The sequence below is a fragment of the Amphiprion ocellaris genome, chromosome 19 (genome assembly GCF_022539595.1).
Source record: "Amphiprion ocellaris isolate individual 3 ecotype Okinawa chromosome 19, ASM2253959v1, whole genome shotgun sequence".
In the NCBI taxonomy this organism is placed as follows: Eukaryota; Metazoa; Chordata; class Actinopteri; family Pomacentridae; genus Amphiprion; species Amphiprion ocellaris.
In genome coordinates this window covers 19491471-19511389 of record NC_072784.1, presented here as the reverse complement: position 1 = coordinate 19511389, position 19919 = coordinate 19491471, and the positions used below count along the sequence as shown (strand labels likewise).

At 37.2% G+C, this 19919-nt stretch overlaps 1 protein-coding gene and 1 long non-coding RNA gene across 2 annotated transcripts; one reads left to right on the top strand and one right to left on the bottom strand.

Moving 5' to 3' along the window:
* The first annotated feature begins 130 nt into the window (after positions 1-130).
* Positions 131-5589, top strand: ubfd1 (ubiquitin family domain containing 1). Its single transcript, XM_023282538.3, has 7 exons — positions 131-336; positions 2255-2527; positions 2617-2825; positions 2913-2978; positions 3082-3187; positions 3283-3365; positions 5163-5589. Exons 1-7 carry the CDS (start codon positions 321-323, stop codon positions 5271-5273), a joined length of 864 nt encoding a protein of 287 aa, XP_023138306.1. The 5' UTR covers positions 131-320; the 3' UTR covers positions 5274-5589.
* Positions 5590-6471: 882 nt separating this feature from the next.
* LOC129347549 (uncharacterized) lies at positions 6472-19658 on the bottom strand. The gene is made up of 3 exons (XR_008599692.1): positions 19352-19658; positions 13549-13826; positions 6472-8976 (listed from the first exon to the last, which is right to left on the bottom strand). It is a non-coding gene; the product is annotated as an uncharacterized LOC129347549 (long non-coding RNA).
* Between the last annotated feature and the right edge of the window lie 261 nt (positions 19659-19919).

Here is a 19919-nt window from a genome sequence, read left to right as displayed (position 1 = left end):
ACATCTAACTAAATTATGTCGACATATCAATCTATAAATCACAAATACATGTAAATTCAGCAACAAAATACGTATTTTTTTCGTCAGCGCATGCGCATTCCATCCAAAACTTCAACTACAGTTGTTTTAACGTTATACGGGTAACTAAAGCTGTATTTGCATTGTCTTTTAAAACATTTAACATTTTCCTGTTTGTTATGGTGTCACACGTAGGTTAGCATTAGCACGACAGTTGTCGACTTTAGTTTCCTGAATATCAGATTCATCCCGCTTCCTGTACTCTCTTTGCCACAACCTACAACGGATTGTACACAATCATCATGGCGACCCAGGATGGTGGGTATTGAGAAAATATAGCTGTATTTCTTCTATATCTTCACATTTAGCCGAAATGTTATTAATGAAATATCTCGTGCTTCTAACTGACATGTAAATATATGCCGCTTTTAACAGACTGCAACGTAAATGTAGTCCTCTCCGCTCCGTTATTCTTTTAATGTTCACCAGTGTTGCTGCTAGCTAACGTTAACGATAGCTAACAGCAATTAGATTTAGCTGCATTTGTGGAGGACTGAAATTAACGTTGGTAATTTTAACAACTCTTAGGTTTAAACCGGTCAGTTTTAACAGTTAAAGAGCTAACTAAAAAGAGTTGAGTTAAGAATGGTAACGACGAAGTATTAAAATAGTGTTTCGTACGTCAACGTTACCAGTTTTATAACCAGTAAGGCCAAGCGTTTACCAAGAACTAGTGTTTTTACGAGCACAAACTGCGGTTAGAAACACGTCTGTTGTGGTTCAGAAGCGGTTTGCTGTTATTTTGCTCCTCTAACAGCACATAGCTAAGAATTTCTCAGTAGATGATAAAAAAAATAAGCGCTGGGAAGAGCTAGAAAGACCACGAGAAAGAAAGTGAGTGAGCAGAAAAAGCGAAACTAGACTTCATTACACACTTCACCTTCAAAACTGTCAGTTACATCTCCATGCTTTAACCACATATTGTGTAGAGTTATGGGGGAGCTGCACAGAAAACAAATACATATTTTATACTTAAAAAGACTTACTAGATTTGTGAACTAATCACTTGTCAAACAAGTAAGTCAGTATTGATGTTTTGGACCATATTAACATCAAGATTAATAAGTACTTGAAAGTTGTTCAAAATTAGAGATAGATAATATTATTTGAGAGAAAAATAAGGACTAAAAACTAAAGATAAGTAGGGTTTTCCCCTGCAAATTTCAGTTCTTTTTTTTAAATCAAAGTAAGCCATCTGTTTCCAGACACATCCTGTCTTGTGGTTACTGAGGTACTTTGATAGCAGAGTTACAACAAATGGACCATTAATCAGTTTGTTAATCAACAGCTATCTTTATAATTGAAGTATTGTTTTAAGCAGAAACTGTTAAATCTTGTCAAATTTTACTTTCACTGTTGAGCAAATTTACTATTTTTGAATTAAGAACTTTGGGTTTTTCATGGCTAGTCAGACAAAATACTTGGACTACTTGGTCCTATTTTTTGGAGCAAAAGCAATCAAGCACAAAAAAAAAAGCCTTGTTAATTAAAAGTATATTTCTTTAGGTCGTCATTCAAACCCATATTAATTAAATGCATGTAATTTGCAGTGCAACGTATTGTGCATGCTGTAATGCTTATTCGTAAAAGAATATGCATATTTTTATGTTAGCGGAGGTGGTATTTTTTCAGGCAAGGTGGTCCTCCTCCACTCTAGAACACTGGTGTGTAAAAATATAAGACAGAATTGAATAAGAAGTGTATTTCAAAAGGGAAAAATGTTAAAGCTTCATTCTACACCTTTTCTATATGTAGAAAAACTTTTATCTTGTTATTCTGTGTCATTGTTTTCAATGCTGTTTCATTTTAATGGCCTTTCCATTGCGTTGCAGAGTTATTTGTGTAAATAGCTTCAAATTTTAATTCACTTTCAGCGGCTTTACTGGCACATGGAATAATTGGGCTGAATTTGATTCCTGTTAGAAACAGAAAGAGGAACAGATATGATTCCTAAAAACCCAGACTGCATGTATTATTTACTGCACTATACAGAAAAGTAATGCTGGCAAAAAAAAAACCCAAAAAAACATGCTAATTAATAGGTGAGTATTTCTAACTACTTGCACCTCTATGTGAAATAGTAGATATTAAATTTTGAGAACTAGCAAAGTTGCACTTGACAGCTACATAGAAAGTCATTTAATGGATAGAAATCAACTATTTCATGCTCTTCCAGGAAGTGAAGAAGTCATAATGGAAACTGAGGCAAAGCCAAAAGAAGAGGAACCACTAAGTGAAGATGTCGTGAAAGGTGATGAAGAAACTACGTCTCACACAGATGCAGGAAACTCCACAACTCAGGACTCTAGTATTAGCAATGGGGACGACGCGGACGAGAAGCAGGAAACGGTGGACTTGAAGATCATCTGGAACAAGAATAAATACGATCTGAAAATCCCTGTTGACAGCACCGGAGCTAAACTAAAAGAGAGGATCCACTCACTCACTGGTAAGCGGTACCCTTTCACTAAATGTTACAGTGGATGTTCTCAGTGATCACAAACATTAAGATCTTGAATGTGCTAACTCTCTTCTCAGGTCTTCCACCAGCAATGCAGAAAGTGATGTACAAAGGATTGCTTCCAGAGGATAAGACGCTACGTGAAATAAAGGTTACAAATGGTGCAAAAATAATGGTGGTAGGATCCACAATAAATGATGTATTAGCTGTTAACACACCCAAAGAGGTTGTTCAGCAGGAAGTTAAAGCCGAAGAGAACAAGAAAGAGCCTTTATGCAGGCAAAAGGTAAGATGTCACACGTTACTGTAGAGTACTGTCTTCTTCTTTTTTTGCTTAGTTTTTGTGATTTTTAAAGCTGCACTACTATTTCAGCAACATAGGAAGGTTTTGGACAAAGGTAAACCAGATGACATCATGCCAGCTATTAAAGGAACAAAGGTGGGTTGCTGTTACTACCTGTGTATACAGATAATTTACAATAAGTTGAATATGTATAATTTGGATAGCAAAAAGAGTGACGGTTTCCTTGTCGCCCTCACAGGAACGATTACCAACTGTGCCTTTATCCGGAATGTTTAACAAGTCTGGAGGAAAAGTTAGACTCACATTCAAACTAGAGCAAGATCAGTTGTGGATTGGAACAAAAGGTGAGATTGCAGCTGGCCTACTTTTGTGAAATTCATTGCAACACAAAGATAAGGATGATTACATTTTTTTCTTGCTTGTGCATTCTCTTCCACAGAGAGAACGGAGAAAGTCCCAATGGGCTCCATTAAAAACGTAGTGTCTGAACCCATCGAAGGCCATGAGGACTATCACATGATGGTAACTGTTGCCGCTGCTGCCTGCGTGTCAGACGTACCTGTATTATGAAAAATCCAAATGCCAAATGCTCAGAGGTCAAGACGGATTGTGCATACGGGTCACGGTGCTCCGAAAGTTCATGTGATATTTGTTTGGAGAAAAGCAAAGTAGCGCACCAGTACAGTTTAATGTATATTTAATGTACAAAAGATCTTCTGTGTAGGTGAACAGCTGGTGTAGATGTTGAGTGAAGTCACCGGAGTATGTGTGCGTCAGATGAAGAAGTCATTGTTTGCTGTTTTGGGCTCTGCAGTGGAGCGGGAAATGTCAGTGACTTCTTTAGATTAACCTTTATGTCTAAGGGCACTTGTGTTCCTCACTGTCTGAGACGGAACTTCTGGGACAAGTGGTGTAATTGAATCAGGTAGTCTTGATAAGATCACGATCTCATTCGGGCGTGCAAAAATTGTGTGTCATAACGTTCTTACTGATGTGCTTTTGAACTGGATACATTACTGAAGGAGGTCCTGAAGCTGTAATTGCATCTTGTATCTCATATTGGTATCCTATACTTTTTGTGTGCATAGGAATGATTCATCAACCACAGCTAGCTAGAAGTGCATTCAATGAAATGTTGATCATGTAGTTCATATATGAGCATGTACGAGGGGTTGTTTAGATTCATCTTCATCTCATCACAACATGTATAATCAATCCAAATCCATGTTTCGTTGCTCTTACAGAGCAGAGATATTAGAACATATTGCAAAACAGCGCTGTTTTGTGTTTGAATGGTTTGGCTTAAAAACGAAATGCAGTTCTAGCAGCTAGCTAGGAGTGTGTTCCTCCTTCACTAGTGGTTTAAATTGTAAATAGGTGAGGAGCTCTTTGTTCCGGAGTTGTAAGTCAGTCATTGTTGTTGGTAATCCATCTTGTTTGCTTCGAACTGAAAATAAGAAGGTGTGAGGTTTTTCAGCGGTTGTGTGTCATATTGCAGAATAGCTGTTACTTAGTGAAGCGTAATGTTCTGAAAAGAGATTTCTCCTTTTGTGTTGAATGGGTTTACAAGAGGCAATTTATGTGCATCAGCCACAGTATACATTACTATGCAGCTTTCTGAATAGTGCTTTGCTGTGCAGCACATGTTCCTGTAACATGAGAGAAAGAGAAGTTTTATTTTTCATGTTTGGATCTTATTTAGTACATGCAGATATCTGTTGTGATTTAAGGTGCATTTGAAACTGTTGATACTAACAGATCAACATAATTGCCTTGATTGATATTTCAAATCTACACGAGCACAATAACGGACTCCCACACGCTGTCTCACTTGCAGTCATAAATTTATTGGTGCCAAGTTTCGGTAGTGGACCTTCATCAGGCAAATAGAATATTGTAAATTAGAAGTCAACCAAAATGGAGAATATTTTGAAGTTTAAAAAAAATGAACAAAATAAAATGCAAATTGGATAAAGAACTCTCATTCATGTTGGGTTTTATAGAGAAAATAAAGAACAGGTGATAAGTTTTGTCTCCCCCTTTCACTTTATTATTCCACTTCATTATCCTTTGAAAAACAACTAAGAATTGAGAAAGAAAAATCTTCTTTGGAAGAAGTAAAAATGTTTTCATTTAATAGAAGTTTATTCATGATTGCAAGTTAGGCAATGTGCAGGAGTCTGTTTTTCTACCTGTTGGATGTGATTTCCCTCTCCTACGCACCTACCTCGAGATAGATTTACAAAGAGTTCCCTTGAGTTTAAATCTACACAAGCTAAATTAAAATGTACTTAACCAGTTTGTTTTTGACTTTTCTAGGCTTTTCAATTGGGTCCGACGGAAGCTTCTCAATATTGGGTCTACTGGGTGCCTGCACAGTTTGTCGATGCAATCAAAGACACAGTCCTTGGAAAATGGCAGTATTTCTAATGTGCCTCTTTTTTTGACAATGATGAACTGGGATTGAGAGGAGGAGCCAATGAAAAATGAAACTGGAGTCAACTGTGAGGCTTAAGGAACCTCTTGGAATATATATCCGAAGGAAACTGACGGATGCCTGTGGACTAATCATATTCTTTTTAGGTTAAAAGTGCACTATGTGGCAGCATAACATTTCTCAGCCCTGTTGTTCATTCAAGATTTTCAGCAAATCCAAGGGAAAACCATGAAAAAAATTGTACAGAAATTGCTAACACTTTTCTTCAGTTATTCTTAAAGAAATAAAAATTATTTAATGAAATGAAAACACCAGGTCATTGTTTTGTCTTTCTGCTTCTGCACAAATACACTCATTTTGGATTTGTCTTGGTGAATCTGCTCAAACTGTCTAGTCTCATAGCGGCCGTGAATCAACAGCGATTTTCGGGTCCTGCCAGAAATTGTGAATTAGATTGAGATTTAGAACAAGCCACCCCAGGACTTTAAAGTTGTTCCTTTGTGGTTTGGGCTTTTTATTTTGGGTCATTGTCTTACTGAGAAATAAATCTTCCAAATAGCAGTTTCCTTGCTGACTGCAGCATATTTTCCTCCAGGATTTCAGTGTTTACCTATTAGCCCTGCTGTGATGTGAGGTGTTTGCCTTGTATTAAACAGCTGCAGAAAAAGCTGGATTTTGGACTCAGACCATAGGACTTTTTGACACTTCATTTGTAAGAATCCCACATGCGCTGTGGCTAAAAGCTGCTTGCTGAATGGAGGAAATGAAGCCGGACTTACAAACCACACTAATCAAGTATTCCAAAGTGACTTATTCCTCTTGTCACTTCTGTCGTGAGTTGCATAAATCCTGGTAATAAACTCATTTATCAAGGTTATTGTCATGACTAGAGCTGTGCTGCATTGAGTGTTAATTAGTTTATTACTTGAACGCAACATGGCAGATTAATAAACACAGCAATGTATTATGACAAGAACAGCAAATTTGGTTGGTTGTATTTTGAATTAGTATAAAGTTGTTGCCGTTCATTTTGTTTGTGGGTGTTGGAAGATAAAATAAGTTAATCATTTATTCTCACAGCGGGGAAATAGAGAAAATAGTAGGAAACAGTAAAAATACAAACAAGAAATATACATATAAGTGCTGTTGATAATTGTACACACAGTCATGGAAAAAAGTATTACACCATCCTTGTTTTCTTCAATTTCTTGCTCATTTTATTGCCAGGTACCGCTAAAGGTATATTACCTGAAGAATACCAATGAACACGACAAAAAATGCAGCTTATTACATAATACTTTATGTCCTATTTCACATCAGCTTAATTGTATTCCCAGGGTATATAAGAGGTAATTTCATGTCATAAGCAACACTGCACATGCAAAGGCCTAGAGTGGTTTCCTGCTGACATTCAAGCCATAGCACAACTCAGAAGTTGTCAGCTCTCACATAACGCCTCAAACAAAAGAATTATGTAAAGCCACAAAGGCAGCCATCTTGGCACTGCTGGAAATTGGCATGAGTAAGAGACAGGTAGTGAAAAAACTGAAGATCTCCAAGACAGCCGTTCATTACACCAAGAAAAACTGAATCAAACTGAACTGAATCTCCCAACTGTTATGACAGAACAGAAACGTATGAATCGCAGACAAATTTGAAATCAATAAAGTTTTATTTAAAGCAGTGGCTTGCAAAAGTTACGAAAGGTGACTGGACCATAGACTGCAACTAGGGTTGCCTCCTTTCAGAAATGAAAATAAAGGACGCCCACCACGGCTCCTTGGGGCCACAGTTCAGTAAAATCGGAAAGATATTCACAGATTCAGAATTCCACCATCCATAACTCATTATAAACGATGCCTCTTTTCCATCGTTGTAAGGTAGACAATGTCCTACAAGCCTAGTTTTATCAACAGTAACTGTCTTTCAAGCTGCAGAAATAACATTGGTGTCAACAGGAGACAGTTGAAGGCTGCAGTGATTTTGGTGACACTACAGTGTATCAGAGAGAAGCTATTGAATATTTGTCTCTCTTTGCTGTTGCAGCAGTTTTGCAATTTGCAGACGGTCCCTGTTCACTCCATAGACATCGGCATCGGCATATGGGTTCTGTAAAGCGTCTCGAGACAATTTGACTGTAATTGGCGCTATATAAATAAAATTGAACTGAAATTGAATTGAAACCAACCTTTTAGGTCAACATTCAAAGATTTAAGGTGGAATATTCCTTTAAACCAACCTAAATTTCATGTTTTGATCATTATCAAGTGAGAAACTTCAATCCAGACTCCTCAGAATGACGTTTGAGATTTATGCTGCTGTTATTTGTTTAGTCCAGACTAAATGACAGAAATCCACAAATGTAATTTTATTTCAGGACTCGGTTATTAAATGTCAAAACAATCCATGTGACTCTAAAAACTCAACAGCTGTACAAACTCTAAGATTAAACTCTCCACAAGGATCCAAAATAAGTTGGACTTCTACATGAGAGCTTTAATTATTCTTCATCTACTTCCTGAAAAGTTTGGTCAATAAAACAGACAAAAACTAATATTTTCAGCTGAACTAAAGACAGACTTTGTGATTTTTCTGCTCACATGTTGTGTTGTTGTAAACTTACTCTTTCAAATAAATAGCTGCCTAACCCCCTGGAAACCAGCGTTTGTCCTGTTTTTGTGTTGCTCCTCGGCGACCCTAGACAGCCAGGTCATAATGTTTTTTGAGCAACACACCATACTATGACGTTTTTACAATGATGGTTCTACTATGGAACCAGTTTGACATGTTCAGGCGTTCTTTGTGTGAAAACTCAGAGATTTCAGGTATCAGAAGGTGGTTTTCAACTTTCTTTGTTAACTTTCTGCTTCAACTTTAAACTAAATTTCCTTCACTAAGCCAGCCCTCTGGACTTCCAGTAAGCTGTGTTCCTATTGGCTGTCCAGGTGGCTGCTTGGTGTTATCAGGAACACCTGAGCAGCTCAGTGTCTTCCTGCTTTATTTGGCTGCAGCCAAACATTTCCTCTGTTTCTCTTCACCAGTGAACTGGGTTTGGCTCCATTGCTTTAGTTTGTTCTTTAGGCGTTGGCTTGCAGCTTCCAGCAGTAAAATCATCTTTAATGTGTTTCTTGGTGTGTTTTAGGGCTTTGTACTGGATAGTTGTCTTGGTAAATGTGGTTCTTTAGCCACAGTCAGCACATGGTGCTAATGTGTGCAGTGATTAGTGGATTTGATGCAGCTGAGTTGTGGCTGTAGTGAGTCTTCAGAGGTTTTTGGTCAGACACATTCTGTATTCTTGTTTGAGAACCAACGTTGGTTGTCCAGAAGGTAAGAGTTCCTGTCCTGATTCTCTGTTCTCAGAGGTTCTCTGGTAGGCTGCAGGAGACTTTAGCGTTTGGGTTGTGCTAGTTTGGTTTTTGTATGGTTTCATTTGGACGACTATCTTGAGGCCCCTCCATGTGGTTTAGTGAGGTTTTCTGCAACAGTTCTACAAAGCAACCTGCAGCAGAAGAGACTTTGAGAGTTTTTAGGAAGTTCTGGAGACCAGACTTTAGAGCAGCAGAAACATTTGTTAGCAGTTTGAGCAGGAGAAGGTGAGCTTCAGAGTAGAAATGAGATGGAAACCTTCTTGACACGTGTGGTGAGGTCCTGTACCAAGAGTTTGAGCAGGTTGTGAAGAGTCTGTAGTTCTTTGGTCTGAAAGAACAAGAAGAGTCGACTCATTAAAGGAGAAAACAGGAGATATTGTTGGTTCTTCTGTCACTGCAGTCAGTTTCCTTAGACTGAATATCAAGTTTATATTTTAAATGATTTCCCATGTGAGCCCAAGAAGACTTCAATAAACTCCCTCCGTCCCCTGGACACAACATATTTTATTACCACGTTAAATCTTTTTTTTTTTGTTTTTGAGTTTTAATCATAGTTTTAGTGTAGTTTTTTCTCTTTACTTGTTTAGATTTGTCATCTGTGTGAAAGGTGCTGAACAAATAAAGTTGAATTGATAAACTGAATAATTGACTAACTCATGATTGTGATAACAGAAGTATTTTCATTGTGATTTAAAGGTTTGTTTCTTTTTTTAAGATTGGGGTTAAAATCTTGACAGAGAAAAAAGATTAAAGAAATACACTACATTTAAAAAAAGCAATTAAATCAAAGTAAAACATTTAATACAATAAAACTTTTTAAAAGTTTTATTATTAAAAAGTATTTTTTAAATGTTTAATATTCTTCTTGTTTAATTGTATTTTTTAAATGTTTAATTATCGAAAATATTTTAATTTCATAATGACATGTATCTTGAAAATTAAACATTAAATACAATTAAATTATATTAAACACAAAATATTTAATTAGATAATTAAACAGAAGATACAAAATATGTAATTATGAAATTAAACAAAATTTTTTAAACAATATTAAACATTAAAGATGAAATATTTCAGATCATTAAACATTTAAAAATACAATTAAACAAGAAGAATATTAAACATTTTTAAAAATACAAAACATTTAATTAGATTATTAAACCTTTAAAAAGACAAAACCTCTAATTAAAAAATTAAATGTTTAATTAGAAAATTAAATCTTAAAGACAATAAAACTTTAAATAGGAATTAAACAGAAAATACAATGAAGCATTGAAAAAGAAAATTAAACATTAAAAGGTGGTAAAACATTTAAAAAGAAAAACCTTAAAGATTTAATTGAAAAATAAACCATTGGGAATGAAAAGGAAATTTTTCAAACAAGCCGACAATAAAACATTAAAAAGACAAAACATTTGGAAATCAAATCAGACATTAGAAAAGAATAAAAGGTGATAAAAGAGCAAAAGTAAACATTTAAGAAGAATCAAACTAAAGACAAAACATTTGAAAAGACACCAGTTAAACTTTACAAGATCAAATTAAACAGAAGAGACAATAAAACGATCAAAAAGAGCAAAAACAGATCAAGGTCTTAAAGCATTTTCTAGTCTGAAATGAAAACAAGTTGTTTCTTCAAACATTTCCTCTTTCTATGTTCTTGGTTTGATTGTGGACAGATTTACTAAGAACTCATTTCAGAAAACTGCTTTCCAGATAAAGTCTACTAGTAGTTGAAGGCATTTATCAAACTAATGTTACCTTCTGATCTCCACAAACTTTACTGTTCAGTGAAGAGAATCAAAGTTTGTTCAGGATTTCTAAAAAAACCCACAGGTGAAGGTCTGAGAAGAACTCAGATGGATGGTCTAAATGTGAAATCAAGACTCATGGTCACAAGTTTTAAGGCTTCTGTTAACCACAAAGTTCAAACTAACAGAAAGTACTGAGAAACTTGTAAAACTTCAGTCCTCAGACTGTCTGAAGGTTCAAACTAACAGAGAAGTACTGAGAAACTTTTAAAACTTCAGTCCTCAGACTGTCTGAAGGTTCAAACTAACAGAGAACTGCTCAAGAACTTGTAAGATTTCAGTCCTCAGACTGTCTGAAAGTTCAAACTAACAGAGATCTACTCAGGAACTTCAAAAATTTCAGCCCTCAGACTGTCTAAAGGTTCAAACTAACAGAGAACTACTGTGGGACTTAGAAAATATCAGCCCTCAGACTGTGTGAAAGCTCAGGTCCTGAGGACTTGGGAGGTGTGGAGGCTTTGGAAAGTCTTGGAACTGAGGGTTCAACCCTCCAGCACAAAGGCTGAAGTCCAACCTCCTGAGAAAAACGGTTGAGTCGAGACACAAGTGAAAAAAAAACTCGAAAATGACAAAAAATAGATGATAAATGCGCAAAAAAAAGAAGAATTAGTATCTGAGCGAGTAGCTCAGGAGGATAAGAAGAGGACTACCAAGTGGAAGGTCGCAGGTTCAAGACCCACCACCGGCACTTTTCTTTCTTTGTCTTTGTCAGGATTTTAATAAAACTTTAAGAAGGGTCTGGTCTTGAACCAGCGACCTGCAGCTCCACAGGCAAATCCTTAACTCACTGAGCTACAGATCAGATGAAAAGAAATAAATTCGTCGTCCCTTTGGCATCGTAGTTTCTGAAGTGACCACATGGGCAGAGCCAAGGCGGAGTCTGGGTGGAGTCAGGGCGGAGAGTAGGTGGGGAGGTGGGTGGCGGCCTCCCCCCTCTACTCCCCCACCTCCCCCCACCACCCACCACACCTTCCCCCGCCCCACGAGTTCTTCGAGTCTCCACGAGTTTTCTCGAGTTTCTGGAGTTTCCACGAGGTCGGAGGCAAATCAAGCTGTCATGAAGAGGTGTTGAAGTCGGCCAGGATGGAGTGACTTTTTACAGCGACTAGAAGGAAGACCACTAGAAGAGCAGGTCTTTAACCACCATCCATAAAATCCATGGAGTCGCTCCAGAGAAATGAAGGGAGGTCAACTTTTATCAACCTCCATCCACATGTTCAACTTGATATTTTTACTTGGAGATTTTTAGCACCATAAACCTTTAGTGTCACACTTTATTATCATTTATTAGGACTTTCATGGAATCCACCAGCAGATTTAGTTTTAGTTGACAAACTTTATTCTTGTCGTCGTGGGACTGCAGTATTTAAAACTGTTCCTTCTATTTGACCTCATGTTTATTAGTTTTAGTGGAGAAAGTTATTTTGTCCATTAGTCCCTAAAAAACCAAATAAATTGGATTAGTCAAGAGGTTTAAATTTCTTACTTTGTCATATTTTAAATATGACAAAAAAATATAAAGCGTCTTGAGACAATTTGACCTGTAATTGACGTTATATAAATACAATTGAATTCAAATTGTATGTATCTTGTAATGTTGGAGTAATTCAGCCATATATGTTGGAAAACACATTTTCTTTGTCCATTAATCTGTTGTTTTCTCCAGTAATTCATTTCTTGTTTTGGTTTATAAAATGTCAAACCCAAATATAGTCAGTTTACTGTCATAAAAGCTAAAAAGATTTACATTCATGATGCAGGAATCAGGATGTTTTTCACTTTTTATCTTAGTTTAGTCAGAAAGATAGTTGATAATGTGTGAATTGTTGCAGCTTGTGAGCCGTAGAAGGTTTTAATCTTTGGGGCCGAGTGTCAGAAAACATTTAGAAACCAACATCAACAAAACACTCAACAAAGATTTGAACATCATTAAAGGGAAATCCAACTTTTGCATGACAATGTCTAATTAAAGGACATTTATTTCCAACGTAAATGTGTGATATTCATCCTCTGGAGCTTTCTCTTCACATTGTCTTCCACCTGGACTGGTTTGGTCGGGAGCATGTGCAACAAACATTTGAAAAACTACACTTTAACATCAATAGATGACACTGAAGTTTAATCTCTACATAAATGAGACTGAGTCTGGATGTGCTGCTCTGTCATTAACTCCTAAATTTAGGGAAAGTTCAAACAAAAGAGGACAGTTCAGATAAGACTTGACAATGAGCTTATTTTGAACAAACAGCTCAGACTTTCTGAGCTTCAGCACCTCTAGCAAGATATTTTAACAACAAGCAACTCAAGAGATCCAGAAGGTGGAGAGAGTTAGCTTTAGCTGAGCCAAAGAACATGTGGGACGCTAACCTAGCAAACATTTCAGACTTTTCTCTGTGAATTCTGAGAAATAATTTACTATTTAATGACAGAGCTACACATCTTAACTCAGTCTCATTAAAACACACTCTAATTCAGTGTCATCCATCCATATTAAAGTGCAGTTACCCAAAATGTTTGTTGCATGAGCTCCAACAAAACCTGTCCAGGTAGAAGGCCACTTTGACAAACAGGAAGTGGATGATTCCAAGCAGATTTATAGAAGGGGGAACCGGACTGTACTAAGTGTGGTCGAGTATAAAGGGGTGTTTTTAAGGCTGATAATGATTATTACTGAGACATTTGGAGTCGATATTCATTTGCAGTGAATGAAAGTATTTAAAATCTTGGAGTTAAACTTACAAGAACACAAACTTTAACATGAAAAATTTGTTGATACGTTTTTGTTTTGTTTACAGATGTTAAGTTAAAGGAGTTTTATTCGTGACGTATAACCAATCAAATCACTCCAGAAGACAGAGTGACCACAGGTAGATAAAAGTTCAGAGCCAAAGTAGCGCCATTTTTAAATGGATTTATTACCGTAAATCAGTAAAAAATACTGATAATCAGTAAATCAGTCAGCCCACAATTACTACAATTCTACAATGTATGTCTCTTTCCTTTGACTTGTTATTTGTACAATATACAATGTATATGATAGCGTTTTTTCATACCAAAGGCTATACTATGATGTTTTCTAAGAGACATACTATGTTACTCTGCTTGTTCTGGCCCTGGGTCGCTGCACTCCTCCTCTGTTGTTTTCTGGATTGTACTCAGCTGCATGCCTTCGTCCACCCGGCCTCCGTTGACTCGTCCTGCCTGCCGTCTCTGGAGCTGAAGCTGGACTGGAACAGACCAAAGTACAGTCCAATCACGATGCCAGCTGCCTCTCAAAAGGCTCCTTCATCTGGTGGAACTTCTTCTGAGGGGAAGCTGAGCTGGCCCGGCAGACCTTTGGAGATGTGTTCCAGTGCTTGGTGGATGTCTGGGGAGATAGAGAGGGACCTTTGAATTGTTCACAAAGGAAAACAGGGAACCCATTGGTAGTTTTAGTTTAGGGTGCTACTGCGGTGTGTTTTTGGGCTTGAAGAGGTGAACAGGAAGAGTTTTTTTTCGTATTGATTATCTTTTACTTTGTTCCTGGTTGTAATGCCCATCAATGTCAACATGAAGTTCACTTTTAGTTCTGTTTATTTATTTATATTTTACAAACACCCATTTGCTTTTAACCCCCTCACATGTTGTGTTGTTGTAAACTTCCTCTTTCAAATAAATACTCGTCTAACCCTCTGGAAACCAGCGTTTGGACTGTTTTGGTGTTGCTCCTCACCTACTTCAGACAGCCGGGACAAAAGAACTTTTTCGGGACCAAAGGCTATACGATGACGTTTTTAGAGCGACATGCTATACTATGACGTTTTTAGAGCGACATGCTACACTATGACGTTTTTAGAGCGACATGCTATACTATGACGTTTTTAGAGCAACATGCTACACTATGACGTTTTTAGAGCGACATGCTATACTATGACATTTTTTGGACGACATGCTATACAATGACGTTTTTAGAGCGACATGCTACACTATGACGTTTTTAGAGCAACATGCTATACTATGAAGTTTTTTGGACCACATGCTATACTATGATGTTCTTTGGACGACAAGCTATACAATGACGTTTTTAGAGCAACATGCGATACGATGACGTTTTAAGAGCGACATGCTATACTATGATGTTCTTTGGACGACAAGCTATACAATGACGTTTTTAGAGCAACATGCTATACTATGATGTTTTTAGAGCGACATGCTATACTATGACATTTTTTGGACGACATGCTATACTATGATGTTCTTTGGACGACAAGCTATACAATGACGTTTTTAGAGCAACATGCGATACGATGACGTTTTAAGAGTGACATGCTATACTATGACGTTTTTAGAGCGACATGCTAAACTATGATGTTTTTAGAGCAACATCTTATACTATGACGTTTCAAAAGTAATATGCTATACTATGACGTTTTTAGAGCGACATGCTATGCTATGACGTTTTAGAGGGACATGCTATACTATGACATTTTCTGAGCCACATGCTATACTATGACGTTTTAAGAGCGACATGCTATACTATGACATTTTTTGGACGACATGCTATACTATGATGTTCTTTGGACGACATGCTATACTATGACGTTTTTAGGAGCGACATGCTATACTGTGAAGTTTCAAGAGCGACATGCTATACTATGATGTTTTTTGGGTGACATGCTATACTATGACGTTTTTAGAGCGACATGCTATACTATGACGTTTTTAGAGTGACATGCTATACTATGATGTTTTTTGACCCACATGCTATACTATGACGGTTTTTGGACCAAAGGCTATACTATGACATTTTTAGAGCGACATGCTATACTATGACATTTTTAGATCGACATGTTACACTACGACGTTTTTAGAGTGGCATGCTATACTATGACATTTCAAAAGCGATATGCTACACTATGACATTTTTAGAGCGACATGTTATACTATGACGTTTTTAGAGCGACATGCTATACTATGACGTTTTTAGAGGAACATGCTATACTATGACGTTTTTAGAGCGACATGCTATACTATGACGTTTTTAGAGGAACATGCTATACTATGACGTTTTTAGAGCGACATGCTATGCTATGATGTTTTTAAAGTGACATGCTATACAATGACGTTTCAAGAGCGACATGCTATACTATGACGTTTTTAGAGCGATATGCTATGCTATGACGTTTTAGAGCGACATGCTATACTATGACGTTTTTAGAGCGACATGCTATGCTATGATGTTTTTAAAGTGACATGCTATACAATGACGTTTCAAGAGCGACATGCTATACTATGACGTTTTTAGAGCGATATGCTATGCTATGACGTTTTAGAGCGACATGCTATACTATGACGTTTTTAGAGCGACATGCTATACTATGACGTTTTTAGAGCGACATGCTATACCATGACGTTTTTAGAGCGACATGCTATGCTATGATGTTCCTTGGACGACATGCTATACTATGATGTTTTTTGGACCAAAGGATATACTACGACATTTTTAGAGCGACATGCTATACTATGACGTTTTAAGAGCGACATGCTATACTATGATGTTCTTTGGACGACATGCTATACTATGACGTTTTTTGGACCAAAAGCTATTCTATGACGTTTTTAAGAGCGACATGCTATACTGTGACGTTTCAAGAGCGACATGCTATACTATGACGTTTTTTGGGTGACATGCTATACTATGACGTTTTTAGAGCGACATGCTATACTATGACATTTTAAGAGCGACATGCTATACTATGATGTTTCTTGGACGACATGCTATACTATGACGTCTTTAGAGTGACATGCTATACTATGATGTTTTTTGACCCACATGCTATACTATGTCGGTTTTTGGACCAAAGGCTATACTATGACATTTTTAGAGCGACAGGCTATACTATGACATTTTTAGATCGACATGTTAAACTATGACGTTTTTAGAGCGGCATGCTATACTATGACGTTTCAAAAGCGACATGCTACACTATGACGTTTTTAGAGCGACATGCTATACTATGACGTTTTTAGAGCGACATGCTATACTATGATGTTTTTAGAGCGACATGCTATACTATGATGTTTTTTGACCCACATGCTATACTATGACGGTTTTTGGACCAAAGGCTATACTATGACATTTTTAGAGCGACATGCTATACTATGACATTTTTAGATCGACATGTTAAACTACGACGTTTTTAGAGCGGCATGCTATACTATGACGTTTCAAAAGCGACATGCTACACTATGACGTTTTTAGAGCGACATGCTATACTATGACGTTTTTAGAGCGACATGCTATACTATGATGTTTTTAGAGCGACATGCTATAATATGACGTTTTTAGAGGAACATGCTATACTATGACGTTTTTAGAGCGACATGCTATGCTATGACGTTTTTAAAGCGACATGCTATACAATGACGTTTTTAGAGCGACATGCTATGCTATGACGTTTTAGAGCAACATGCTATACTATGACGTTTTTAGAGCGACATGCTATACTATAACGTTTTTAGAGCGACATGCTATACCATGACGTTTTTAGAGCGACATGCTATGCTATAACGTTTTTAGAGCGACATGCTATACTATGACGTTTTTAAGAGCGACATGCTATACTGTGACGTTTCAAGAGCAACATGCTATACTATGACGTTTTTTGGGTGACATGCTATACTATGACGTTTTTAGAGCGACATGCTATACTATGACGTTTTTAGAGTGACATGCTATACTATGACATTTTTTGAGCGACATGCTATACGATGACGTTTTAAGAGTGACATGCTATACTATGATGTTTTTTGGACGACATGCTATTCTATGACGTCTTTTGGACCAAAGGCTATACTATGATGTTTTCAGAGTGACATGCAATACTATGACGTGTTTTGGACCAAAGGCTATACTATGAGGTTTTTAGAACGACATGCTATACTATGACGTTTTTAGAGCGACATGCTATACTATGACGTTTTTAGAGCGACATGCTATACTAAGACGTTTTTAGATCGACATGCTATAGTATGACATTTTTAGAGCGACATGCTATACTATGACGTTTGTTGGGCAACATGCTATACTATAGGCTTTTTTAATTGACATATTACTATGATGTGTTTTTTTTGTTTGTTTTTTAGCAACATATTATAACAATTTGAACAGTTTTTAAAATCACTATACTTTTACTTGTGCAAAGAAATATTATTCTTTTTAGGCAAAGGCCATGTTTGATTACATATAGGCTATTAAATAAATGTTTATTAAAAACTAAAAAGTACTAAAAAAAATAATAACCAACGTAGGCATTTACTGAGTCACTAAAATAGTGTAGAGTGTACGGCCACATCAGCATTATTATAAGCATCCTCTAGTAAATTCACAGCCATATACTGTAGGAAATCTAGGTGATCTCATCATGATGTCCCGTTACCGTATCGACTTCAGGAGATGATTAGATGATGATAAACTGTGACCTGCTGGTTGGGTTCTCTCTGTTCTCATATTTCCTCCATGTTTGTCTCCTGATGCTGCCTTACTTCAGCCAGTCCATGAGCAACAGAAAACACAGTTTGCCTTGTACCCATTGCCAGGGGTTCCACTTCCCAATCCTGTCTGTACATTTGCAAATGTTTTTGCTTCTTTAGACGTGGTGGAGTTTCAGGTGTAGACATTTTTAAACGTGCGGGTGCAGCAGCGTCTGTAACCTGGCAACCAGAGACAGGACCGGACAGGACCGGACAGGACTGGACTAGGGTTGCCACCTTTCAGAAATGAAAATAAAGGACGCCCACCACGGTCCTCGGGGCCACAGTTGAGTAAAGTTGGAAAGCTATTCACAGTTTCAGACTTCCAGCATCAATAACTCATTAGATATAGGTTGTCAAAACATAAACAATGCCTCTTTTCCATCGTTGCAAGGCAGACAATGTGCTCCAAGCCCAGTTTTATCAACGGTAGCTGTCTTTCAAGTTGCAGGAATAACATTGGTGTCAACAGGAGCCAGTTGAAGGCTGCAGTGATTTTGGTGACACTACAGAGTACAAGATTTAGGTTATTGAATTTTTGTGTCTCTCTTTGCTGTTGCAGCGGTTTTGCAGACAGTTCCTGTGCATTGGTCACACAGCCGGCTGCATATAGACATCAATGTTATTTGTGCAACTTGAAAGACAGCTGCTTTTGATAAAACTGGGCTTGTAGCACATTGTCTGCCTTGCAACGATGGAAAAGAGGCATTGTTTATGTTTTGATAACCTATATCTAATGAGTTATTGATGTCAGAAGTCTGAATCTGTGAATATCTTTCCAACTTTACTGAACTTGGGGCCACTACCACCTAAGGAGTGATATATTCAATTTTGAAAAAAGCATTTAGCCATACTTAAAGCTTTAAGTGCTTTATTAACACTACACTAAGAATTTTGTATTGTTTTATGATCACAGGTTCTGCCTGAACAGAAGTGGCATCATTTTAAACTGTGAAACCATACTAATGAAATAAAATGTAATGAGCAGCCAGTGTGCAATACTGTATCCCGCAAAAACATAAACAACTGAATGCAGAATACTGGACAAAGAAATTCTCTACAGACATTTTTTTCATCTAAATGTAAATCTTAAAACAGTTAATGTACTAACTTATTTATGTGTGTATGCATGTATTTGTTTATTTATTTAGTGCTGTTAGCATATCAGAGTTCTGAGTTTTTCTTTAGATAGGCAAAGGCCATTTATTGATTACATATTGGCCATTATATAGACGTTTATTAAAAACTAAAAGGCATTAAAAAATACTAAACAACTTAAGCATTTATTGAGTCACTAAAATACTGTAGAGTCTACGGCCACATCAGCATAATTATAAGCATCCTCTGGTAAATTCACAACCATGTACTGATGTCTCTTACCATATGGACTTCAGGAGATGATTAGATGATGATAAACTGTGACCTGCTGGTTGGGTCCTCTCTGTTCTCATGGTTCTTACATGTTGGTCTCCTGATGCTGCTTTACTTCAGCCAGTCCATGAACAACAGAAAACACAGTTTGCCTTGTTCTCATTGCCAGGGGTTTCTCTCTTATCACTCACGTCGGTAATTTTGCAAACGTTTTTGCTTCTGCGGACGTGGTGGAGTTTCGGGTGTAAACATTTTAAAACACGCGAGTGCAGCGTGATCTGCTGGACCTGGCATCGGGTCCTCGCTACGTGGGTCCTACGAAGATGAAATTGGCTGCCCTTAATATTTCCTGTGTTTTATTTTATTCATTATGCAGTTTTGATGAGTGCGTGACAGACGTGTACGGGGCATTTATGAAAATACGGAACAACTTGCGTCCCGTATTGATTCAATACGGGACGCAACAATTAATAGTCAAATAAAGGACGTTTCCGTATTTTAAGGGACGAGTGGTAACCCTAACTGCAACTCCTGTTTTGTCAAGTAGTGGGGGAAAACAAACAAAAAAAACTGAAAT

Excerpts from the sequence above, each read along its gene's own strand:
- ubfd1 (XM_023282538.3), top strand. Across the intron at positions 2,528-2,616 it reads GAGGATCCACTCACTCACTG|GTCTTCCACCAGCAATGCAG; the intron begins GTAAGCGGTACC and ends CTCTCTTCTCAG. Across the intron at positions 3,366-5,162 it reads ATGAGGACTATCACATGATG|GCTTTTCAATTGGGTCCGAC; the intron begins GTAACTGTTGCC and ends TGACTTTTCTAG.